Source organism: Rhamphochromis sp. 'chilingali' (assembly GCF_963969265.1).
Source record: "Rhamphochromis sp. 'chilingali' genome assembly, chromosome: 3".
NCBI classification, from domain to species: Eukaryota; Metazoa; Chordata; class Actinopteri; order Cichliformes; family Cichlidae; genus Rhamphochromis; species Rhamphochromis sp. 'chilingali'.
In genome coordinates, this window is record NC_137931.1 from 13,146,992 (window position 1) to 13,156,535 (window position 9,544).

The 9,544-nt window shown below is 39.5% G+C and overlaps 1 protein-coding gene across 1 annotated transcript in view; it reads right to left on the reverse strand.

Annotated features, from left to right (window-relative positions):
- The window catches only part of LOC308393193 (transmembrane protein 163a), a 33,330-nt gene extending 25,989 nt beyond the window's left edge, over positions 1-7,341 (reverse strand). Inside the window, exons 1-2 of the mRNA XM_080876750.1 lie at positions 7,113-7,341; positions 4,655-4,774 (exon numbers count right to left, since the gene is read on the reverse strand). Of these exons, the coding sequence (XP_080732876.1) occupies positions 4,655-4,774; positions 7,113-7,326 (334 nt within the window). The 5' untranslated portion in view covers positions 7,327-7,341. The remainder of the gene's footprint in view (positions 1-4,654; positions 4,775-7,112) is intronic.
- Between the last annotated feature and the right edge of the window lie 2,203 nt (positions 7,342-9,544).

Consider the following 9,544-nt stretch of genomic DNA (forward strand, 5'->3'; position numbering starts at 1 on the left):
AGGACAATGCTCCATCACACGCGTCCAAGTACTCCACAGCGTGGCTGGCAAGAAAGGGTATAAAAGAAGAAAAACTAATGACATGGCCACCTTGTTCACCTGATCTGAACCCCATTGAGAACCTGTGGTCCATCATCAAATGTGAGATTTACAAGGAGGGACAACAGTACACCTCTCTGAACAGTGTCTGGGAGGCTGTGGTTGCTGCTGCACGCAATGTTGATGGTGAACAGATCAAAACACTGACAGAATCCATGGATGGCAGGCTTTTGAGTGTCCTTGCAAAGAAAGGTGGCTATATTGGTCGCTGATTTGTTTTTGTTTTGTTTTTGAATGTCAGAAATGTATATTTGTGAATGTGGAGATGTTATATTGGTTTCACTGGTAAAAATAAATAATTGGAATGGGTATATATTTGTTTTTTGTTAAGTTGCCTAATAATTCTGCACAGTAATAGTCACCTGCACACACAGATATCCCCCTAAAATAGCTAAAACTAAAAACAAACTAAAAACTACTTCCACAAACATTCAGCTTTGATATTAATGAGTTTTTTGGGTTCATTGAGAACATGGTTGTTGTTCAATAATAAAATTATTCCTCAAAAATACAACTTGCCTAATAATTCTGCACTCCCTGTAAAAGAAGATGGAATTTGCTTATTAACGGTGCAATGCTCACACAGTCTGTGTGCATTAAAATGTTTAAGTGTGCAGTTGAGCTCACTGCTAAGAATATACAGTGATCAGTCACGTTAGCACCAGAGCTTGTTCTTCGGGACCTGGTAAGTTTGGAAACCAGATCAGCGTCTTTGTCTCTTTCAAAACCCTGCTGAGGAAGGTCCCAGGGTTAGACAGATACTTCCTCCTCAATGTTTGGCTGGTGGCACGTAACAATGCCAGAACTGCTGGCTTCTCGGCTGAGCATTGGATTTGAATATGAATAACATTTTTGTCTGCCTGTCAGTAGTTTTAATGTGGCTGATTTCAGTGTACTCTGGTTACTTAGTGTTTAATGAGTGGTCACAAAACTGAAGCAGTGGATCGTTACCTAACAGATGTTCTTTACAGTACCGATCAAACAGACTCTGCAGAGCACGAATAAGACCAGAGTGAATCGAATCCATGCTGCTCTACAGATGTGGTAATCAACCGCCAGAGATGGGCAGTAGGGTGTTACTGTAATCCGATTACTTTTTTCAAGTAATGAGTAAAGTAAGGGATTACTATTCCAAAAAAAGTAATTAGATTACTGTTCCTTTCCCGTAAGCACGCTGCGTTACTAAACCGTGACTTTTGTTTGTGAGAGGGTCTCATGACAATGACGTACGAGAGTGCAATGTCCGTGGCTGCAGCAGACGTGTGCAGATCAACAGTGTGGGAGAGAGTACGACCATGCAGCATTTAAAGCATGGACGTACTGACATTACTGAGCTTGATTCCGTGAAAAGTGACAAAAACAGTAGCGTTCGCTATACACTCTGCGTTGGAAGAAAACTTCTTTCTACAGCAAAAAATTTAACTTCAAACCTGAGCAAGTACCAAGCACACTGCCACAGGAATGTGGAATTCACAGAGAAACCCCCGGATCCTCCCACTGACATGACCGCTGCTCCACCGGGCAAACCTCCACCTGCTCCACTCCTGCTAAACAGGTGACAATAGATTTAAGAGCGACAGGACTCAGTCCTGCTGAGTCTTTGATTTTTTTTTCTGTCTTTTACTTGCATCTATTTGAAAGAGTGAGCGTAAACACACATACTTATTTTATTTTATATGCTGGAATATGCAGAAAATAGGTTTAAATGTTAAACAAATTTCTTCCAGTCAAAGACAGCTGCATATAATTTATTTTTTGCTTGATGTAATGTGCATAAAGTTAAAAGATTAAAACTAATAAAACAAGTTTTAAAACGAGACTTTTTCATTTAATTCAATTTTATATGACGGATTAAGCAGAAAAAATTGAATTGGGCTGAAAGGTCTGTTGCTTTGTTCAGGTTGTGTATCGTGTTTTCAAAAGTTTTTAAAAGTAACTAAGCAATAAAGTAACTAATTACTTTTGAGAATAAGTAATCAGTAAAATAACAGGATTACTTCCTTGGAGAAGTAATCAGTAATTAGTAACTAATTACTTTTTTCAAGTAACTTGACCAACACTGTCAACCGCTATCTGAAATCACTGATTTAGCGTTTTCATAACTTCACAAATAACAAACGAAACTGTAAAACTCACAACTTAAATTAATCAATTTCAAGTTAAGTGAACGAGAGAGCTCTCTGACCAGTGATATAATTTGTAATTCACCAGCAGGAACCACATCCTCATTTCAGGTTTGATAGCATTTCTAGTAGATAATGGAAGATGGATTGAGAATGAATTGAAGCTGCAGTTTATGGAAGGCCTCAGAGGGGACTGGCGGCGGCTCCTGGGCAGAGCCCCGTGTACTAATGAGAAGTGAATGAACTGAAAAATGGAGGGAGGGTGGGGCACAAAAAAGAGAACAGTTTGTAGAGCCGGAGAGTGGAGTGGGGCGGGGGGTCATATATAGGGGTGTGTATCGAGGTGTGGTTGTGAAATCCAATTTATTATGTTAAACTACAAGACTCATTGTTTTGGAGACTACATCCTTAAATCTGCAATGACTATGCCTCGTTCAGAGAGGAATATATCAAACCCACAGCAACACCAGCATAGTGAAGTCTGCTCACAGACTATATAAAAGACAGACAGAGGCCCTGTGCCATCACCTTTTGATTAAAGAGGCTGTCATGAAGCCCAACAGGAGTCCACTGGCATCTTGATGTTTAGAAAATGCACTTCAAAAAACTTTTATATTCAATTTTATATTTTTTGTGCTTTTAATTATTTTTTCTATCCACCCATCAAGCAGATGACAGAAGAACTTGTGAAGGAATATAATTACTGATTTTAACAGCGTAATGTGTTACATCATTGTGTTACTGAAAAATGTCATGTTGGGAAACTTAGTGTAAAAAGTTAACATGGAATATGTTACTGGTAGACGAGTAGTCTAATGTTTGTTTCTCTTGTGTAAATGCCCAATAAATTGATCACCGGGAACACCCCTACACTCTACTAATGTTAAGTAATTTCATTACATTTTCCATGTATTTTTATCACATGAGTAGAATCTAAAATGTTACATTTATTGGAATCTGATCAAATGAAACGTACTGGTTTACATTCAGTTTATACCGAGCACATTTTCTGAATAAATAAACCTTTGATTTTATGTATTGTGTCATGCTTATTGAGGGTGAAGAATCATTGTTGCAGTGCATACTGCCACAGATAATTAGAGAGGCAAACAAATATTCATACTCCCATCCTCGTACCCAACCACCAAGAATCACCAATTATCCGAACAAGCTTGGACTGCAGGAGGAAGCCGGAGTACCCAGAGGATCATCATCATCATCATCATCATTAAAATTAAAAAATTAAAAAAAAATCAAGATATTTAATGTTACTCTGTAATCTCAAATACCAGCACATCACCAAACCACAGCGTTTTCTTCTGTTTGTGTGTCGTGATTCTCGTTGTCAGATCACTGGTCGCAGGAATCCGTCTGCTACGCCGGCCTCGTTCGTGTCTTCCTGTGCTCATTTCTGCAGCTGATTTGAGGGTGGCGCCATGTTTATTTATGCGTGAGAGCAGGCAATATGAGAAAAGTCCCACAGCAGGACTGCAGAAATGTGACAAACATGTCTAATGAAGACAATACAAGAAAAATATTCAGTGAAGAAAAAGCTTAATGAACACAAGAACCCTGAAAAACAAGGTGAAGGAGGCTGTTATCCTGACCCTCATCAGTATTACAGGAAACTCATATCTCTACATACAAACCAGTGTGGAGGTGATAAGGATCACAGATGCAAAAAGCTTGTTTCTTTACTTAAGTTAAGCACCAAAATGCATTTAGTGCAGAGGGGGAGGAGTAAGCTGAACATCAGGTGACAGATCTGTCCAATAAAAAATGTCAATCAAACACTTGAAGCAAACATCATATTCTGGCACACACAGGCGCAGTCTGTCAAATCTAAACAGCTTTCTAAAGCGGGCTTTAAATACAGTTTTTCCTATTGAAAGATAAAGTGTCTCACTACTACAACAAATAAGATCCCGGACAAACAAAAAGAGACACAGGAGGAGTTATTTATCCAGCCAGCAGTCTCGTCCTTGACACACTCGGGATAAATGAAAAGAGAAACCCAAAGGTTTAGCACAAAGTGTTGGGTGATTAAATATGTTCTGCCTCAAAAGAAGCAAAACTTCAATAAATGCAGCAAGCGTGAAGGTCGACTTCACAAAGGTGCTGACGGCAAAAATGCTCCACGTTGCTTTTGTAACCGGGAGAAACAAGAGCCGTGGAAGGCTAAAGTTTGAACGAAACAGGATCCTGGCACGAGTTAGCATGCTAAAGTGCTTTTTCTACATGTTGCCTTTGATTTTGAGAACAAATGTTTAATCTGTTGGGTGTCACATTTACCAGCAGGGTGTTGCAGTAATTAGCAATGCTGTCCTTCGACTGACAAACCAAACAGCAAGCTCTCTTTTGACTCATCTTTAGATCTTTCGCACGCACAAGAAATGTGGCATCAAAGGAAAAGACGGGAATGTGTTACTCACTGAACGCAGCAATGGCCAGGATGATGGTGACCACGATGGACGCCCAGGACACCCACAGAGCCTTCTTGCGGTAACTCTGTGCTTCGTGAGGCTTCAGACGCATACTGCTCTCCAGGAGACCTGCAGACAGTGTCGCAGGGCACAGTGACCCACAGTATTCAAACAGGGTTTGGAGTTGCTTTTAAAGTGGAACTTTAATCCATTTCGAAATGTTGTGCCACATATACACTGTTACTCAGTGTAACAGTGTATATACTGTGTTACTGTTACATATTTCCCACGCGTGGGACTAATAAAGGTTATCTTATCTTACAATGACAGCTGCTCGTGTTAGTTTTAAAACAAATGAGGTGTGTGCAAGTAATCACACTGCTCTGAGCGCTCCGTTTCAAACTGATTTTTGTACTCTTGGATGTCACCGAGAGAGAGACTCCTGGGTATAAACTACCTGCGACTCAAAAAAACGCTGCAATTATTCAGAAATAATTTAGTTTAAAGGAAGAATAAACTTTAACGAGAAGGAGCGAAAACGGCTTGTTTGAGACTGACTGAATTAAGGTCCAGTATAAGATTAATCTGGACTATTTTGAATTTAACTCAATGCAAAGCTACACTAGTAGAGTCCAATCATAAAAACATAAAACTGAAAATAAGCATAACAGGACTGTCTATCACAGGGCTAACACTTACACCAATTTACCTAAAGAGAAGAGGATCCAGAGAGGACTCCCACAGACAGGTCCCAGGCAGATGGGGGATTGAACTCAGACCCTTCTTGCTGGGATTCAGCAGTGCTCATGATTGCGCCACCACTTAAATTATATACTGACAAAGCAACTTTTGTTTTTGTCATCATCTTATGAACTTATCTTGTGAACACTTTGACTGTGTGTGTCTGCTGTTTGGTATGAAACAGGTGATGTGCAGTGGAGCTTTTTTCAAGACTGAATCGAAATATGGTGGAAAATCTAATCTGAGCCTGGAGCCTAATAAAGGGAGTTTTTCCTTCCCACTTTCACCAAAGGCGTTCCCAGAGGAGATCACCTGCTTGTTGATTTTCTCTGTATTATTGCAGACAGTATTGTAAACAGCCATGTTAGAGGCTGGAAAAGTAAAGCACCGAGTTGATAGATGCTACAAAGCCTTGCTGATAAACTGATGATGATGATATGAAACTGACTGATAAACTCATGATGATGTGTATCATGTGATCACTGATCAGTGTTCGCAGGCTAATACAATCTATCCATCTAAACAACCAAGTTTGAATTTTGTTTTGTTTTTAAAACAAATATTAGATACATAACCTCAGACATAAAGGGTACAGATAAATACTTACTTGGTGTCCTGCTGGCTGAAAGTGAAAAGGCACTGACCAAAAGATGGCTAACACAGGATCCACCAACCTTAAACAGCTGGATTAATGTAACACTAGAGATTTATAAGATGGAAAAGATTACTTTTTTTAGTGAATTTAGAGTATGAGAAATGTATAAACCCCTGGGGAAAATGGCTCTACTATGCGGGATTTATAAGGCCAGATATCGCTGCTATCCACCATTAGAGTGGCTTAATTTGCAAAGTAACATGTACTAATGCTATTTATGCCCTCATCTGCTACTGATGGTGTTGTTACTCGAATGTCCTCTCTCTGGATGCATACAGTTACAAACTATGTCTATCTGTAAATATGTTTTGTTTTTGTTTCACACTCTTGTGAAGGAAAAAGTTGTTCTTCACTTGAAGTGATGGCACACACCCAGACTTCTATGCTCTCCTGTACAGTGGGGCAAAAAAGTATTTAGTCAGCCACCGATTGTGCAAGTTCCCCCACTTAAAATGATGACAGAGGTCAGTAATTTGCACCAGAGGTACACTATATCTAGGGGGTGTTACCCGAGGCTCTCCGCTGGTTGTTTCAGAAGTGATGAAGCCTCTATTAATGAGATGCAAAACGTCTTCACAAACCTGGTGAAAGTGAATGTCAGAAAATGCACAGGAAAAGCTACAGTGTGCTGGTTTAAGCTGTGAAACACCTGCTACTGTTTAAATGCTGCCTGTGGTCATCAGCCTTCCCAAAGACAAGCCTCCACTGATTCATTTACAGAATCTGCAGGCACCACTATTTCACGTAAGATGTCTGCACACTCTGTTTGCACATTCTGCACTGCATTACTACGCAGATCTGTGAATAATTTAGCATGCATATTGGTCACCACACAGTGCAGTTATGAAGCAGCCTTTTCCCTCAGAAATCATACATGATTCACGGACAGTGTGGAACATCTGGGGGCAAAATTTAGGGAAATGTTTTGAGCAGGCTACAGTTGAATGAATTAAAGTGTATTTCCAGTGCGTGTACAGTAAAACAAGCACCGGTCTACACGGCATTACGCACGGTGTGTGTCTTGGCCACGGGGCATCCAGAGAAACTTTAAACAAAATTCAAGCCGCCTACCTCTGTCGTCTATGCTGTCATTTATCTTCATCTCTTGGTCCATTTTAAAGCCCTCTGCGTGATTTTCTGTGTTGGGCTGCTGCTGTATAGAGTCCGCCTGCTCGCACCGTCCGTTTACCGCCGTGGGGTCCACAACTACAGCCGGGTCCGGGACAGTGGTGGAGTCTGGCGGTGTGGGCTCTGTCATCTTCTCGGTGGGGGGTCGCGGTTCCATTGAGGCACTCCACAAATGTCTCACCTGGGTGAGAAGCGCAGGCTTGCAAACAGACAGAGACCCAGAGACAGACAAGGAGGGAGGGAGACTTCTCACAGGGTGCCGAGCCAGTTGCGCCAAGTTACATACAATCAGGCGAAATCGTACCGGAAATTAGAAGTTGTACATTTCAAAACAAAAGCCTTTTTTGAACCGTATTGGAGAAAAAAAAAATTTTTTTGGTTTAAAAATAGACAGTAACGTTGAATATTTCATATACTCTTTTATTTGATATCAATTAACTATCATCATGCTATTGTTTTAGACTACAGTCTGCTCCACAAATGATTTGCTACTTTTTGAAGCATCCTTTTTTTTATTTCCTGGCTGTGCTTTTCACTATTTCGACAGCATCTCTGAGGGTAATATTGTACTTTTTTTTACTTCACTTTTTTAAATATGATAAGTAGCAGTTGCTAGCTACTGTAGCACTTCAGATTAAAGCATTAAAGCCACTGAACCTACGCTATAACACATTGTTATAAACTGACCTATACTGGGGGGATGAAATGGTTAACGTTAACCCGCCCTCGCCTAGAAGCACTTAAATACTGTTTTTCCTTTTTCCTATACATTGGCTACAATAGGCTGTGTAATAATAATATGTAGCTTTAGCCCCTTAGTTTGCTGACATGATTTAACAAGCCATGTTTAGGTAGGTAGTTTTAACCGAGCAACAGTAGGTATTTGCTAATTAATTCAGCCTTATAAGTTAGTTCCCAAACAAGAGATGAGATTTATTTCGAAAGTGTTTGCCGGAAGTGGTTTGTGTCAGAGCTGACACACTTGACAGAAAGATGTTGCGCACAGTCTGGACGAGACGTAGGAGACGGAATATTCACATCAGGCTCCGATTCGCGACTTTGTGACAGATAGCCGCACCTGGACTCTAATTACTAGTCTAGTGGAGGTCACGAGACCAGTGCTCGTGCTGCAGCTCAAAAGTGCACTTACCGCCGCGCTCTGCACTGCGCGTTCGCGAGGAAAACATCTGTCCCATGTGGATTCAACGAGCTGACGGATGTGAGCGCGTGCAGATAGTGGTGCCCCTGTCACACACCTGTCACGTACACTACATAGAAAAGAAAATAATAACACAAGCTTGCTTTTCCATATTGTTTTTTTATTTGTAACCGAGAACTGGGAAAAGAATGTGCGTATTTATATATTCATATTCAAAATGATAACGGGAATGCCTCTAATGCGTTCATGCTCAGGAAAAAGCAGAAATATGTAATACAATATGTTTATAGAGCAGTTCCCACCGTATGAGCTCTTTCGGCCACTCACACGTAAGAAATATTTAGGTATGGGTCAGAAGTAGTCAGTTTAGCCTGTTTGTGTAAGATTGGATTTCACATTTAACTTAAGTAGAAATATAATCATATTCTCGTCAGGGTAATCTGACCACTAAGTACTTGTTTGCCATTGTGAATGTGTGACAATCATGGTGACATTTTTCTTTAGCAACCACTGGCTCTTAAATAAATAGTTATTTTACTTTCATTGAAATTATTTTTCTTTTTGATTAGTTTTGATCTTATCAAGATGTTTGTTTGGTCATACTTTCTTTTATTTTATTGAACTTATTTAACATATAGGCTATTGCGAGTTTAGCACATGTACAACATAAAAGACTTATTATAGTAAAGTTGTTGGACTTTTATTTTGAAAGAAAAAAAGAATCGCTGCAGCATGTTTGGATGAACATTACAGTTTTATCTATTTGTTTTTATTTTTGTTAACTTTTTACTAAAACAAGACTATGCATTCTGTGAGCTAAATGCTATTCCTAACAATATTTGTAAATCTATTAATATTTCCATTTTTATTATATATTTCTCTCAGTCTAATCTGCTTAACTAACATCAACGATATAACCTATTTAAGTTGACAGAAGAGTCAACACGCCTGAGCTTTCAGTTCTATCTCTTGGTCTCTGCTTCCCTTTAGTGGAGGATGTAGAGTAATACAGCTTGTGTTCTACTGAGTGTGATATATATTTATCTATATCTATATATACATATACATATATAGATATATAGATATATAAAATTTTGGGTCTGCCTGGACTTATATGAAAACCATAGCAGGGTTTCAAAATCCCCAGAGCAGCAGTCAGATCATTTTAGATGGTTTTAATTCAGACAGAGATTTTGCAAATGCTTTAAATATGTTT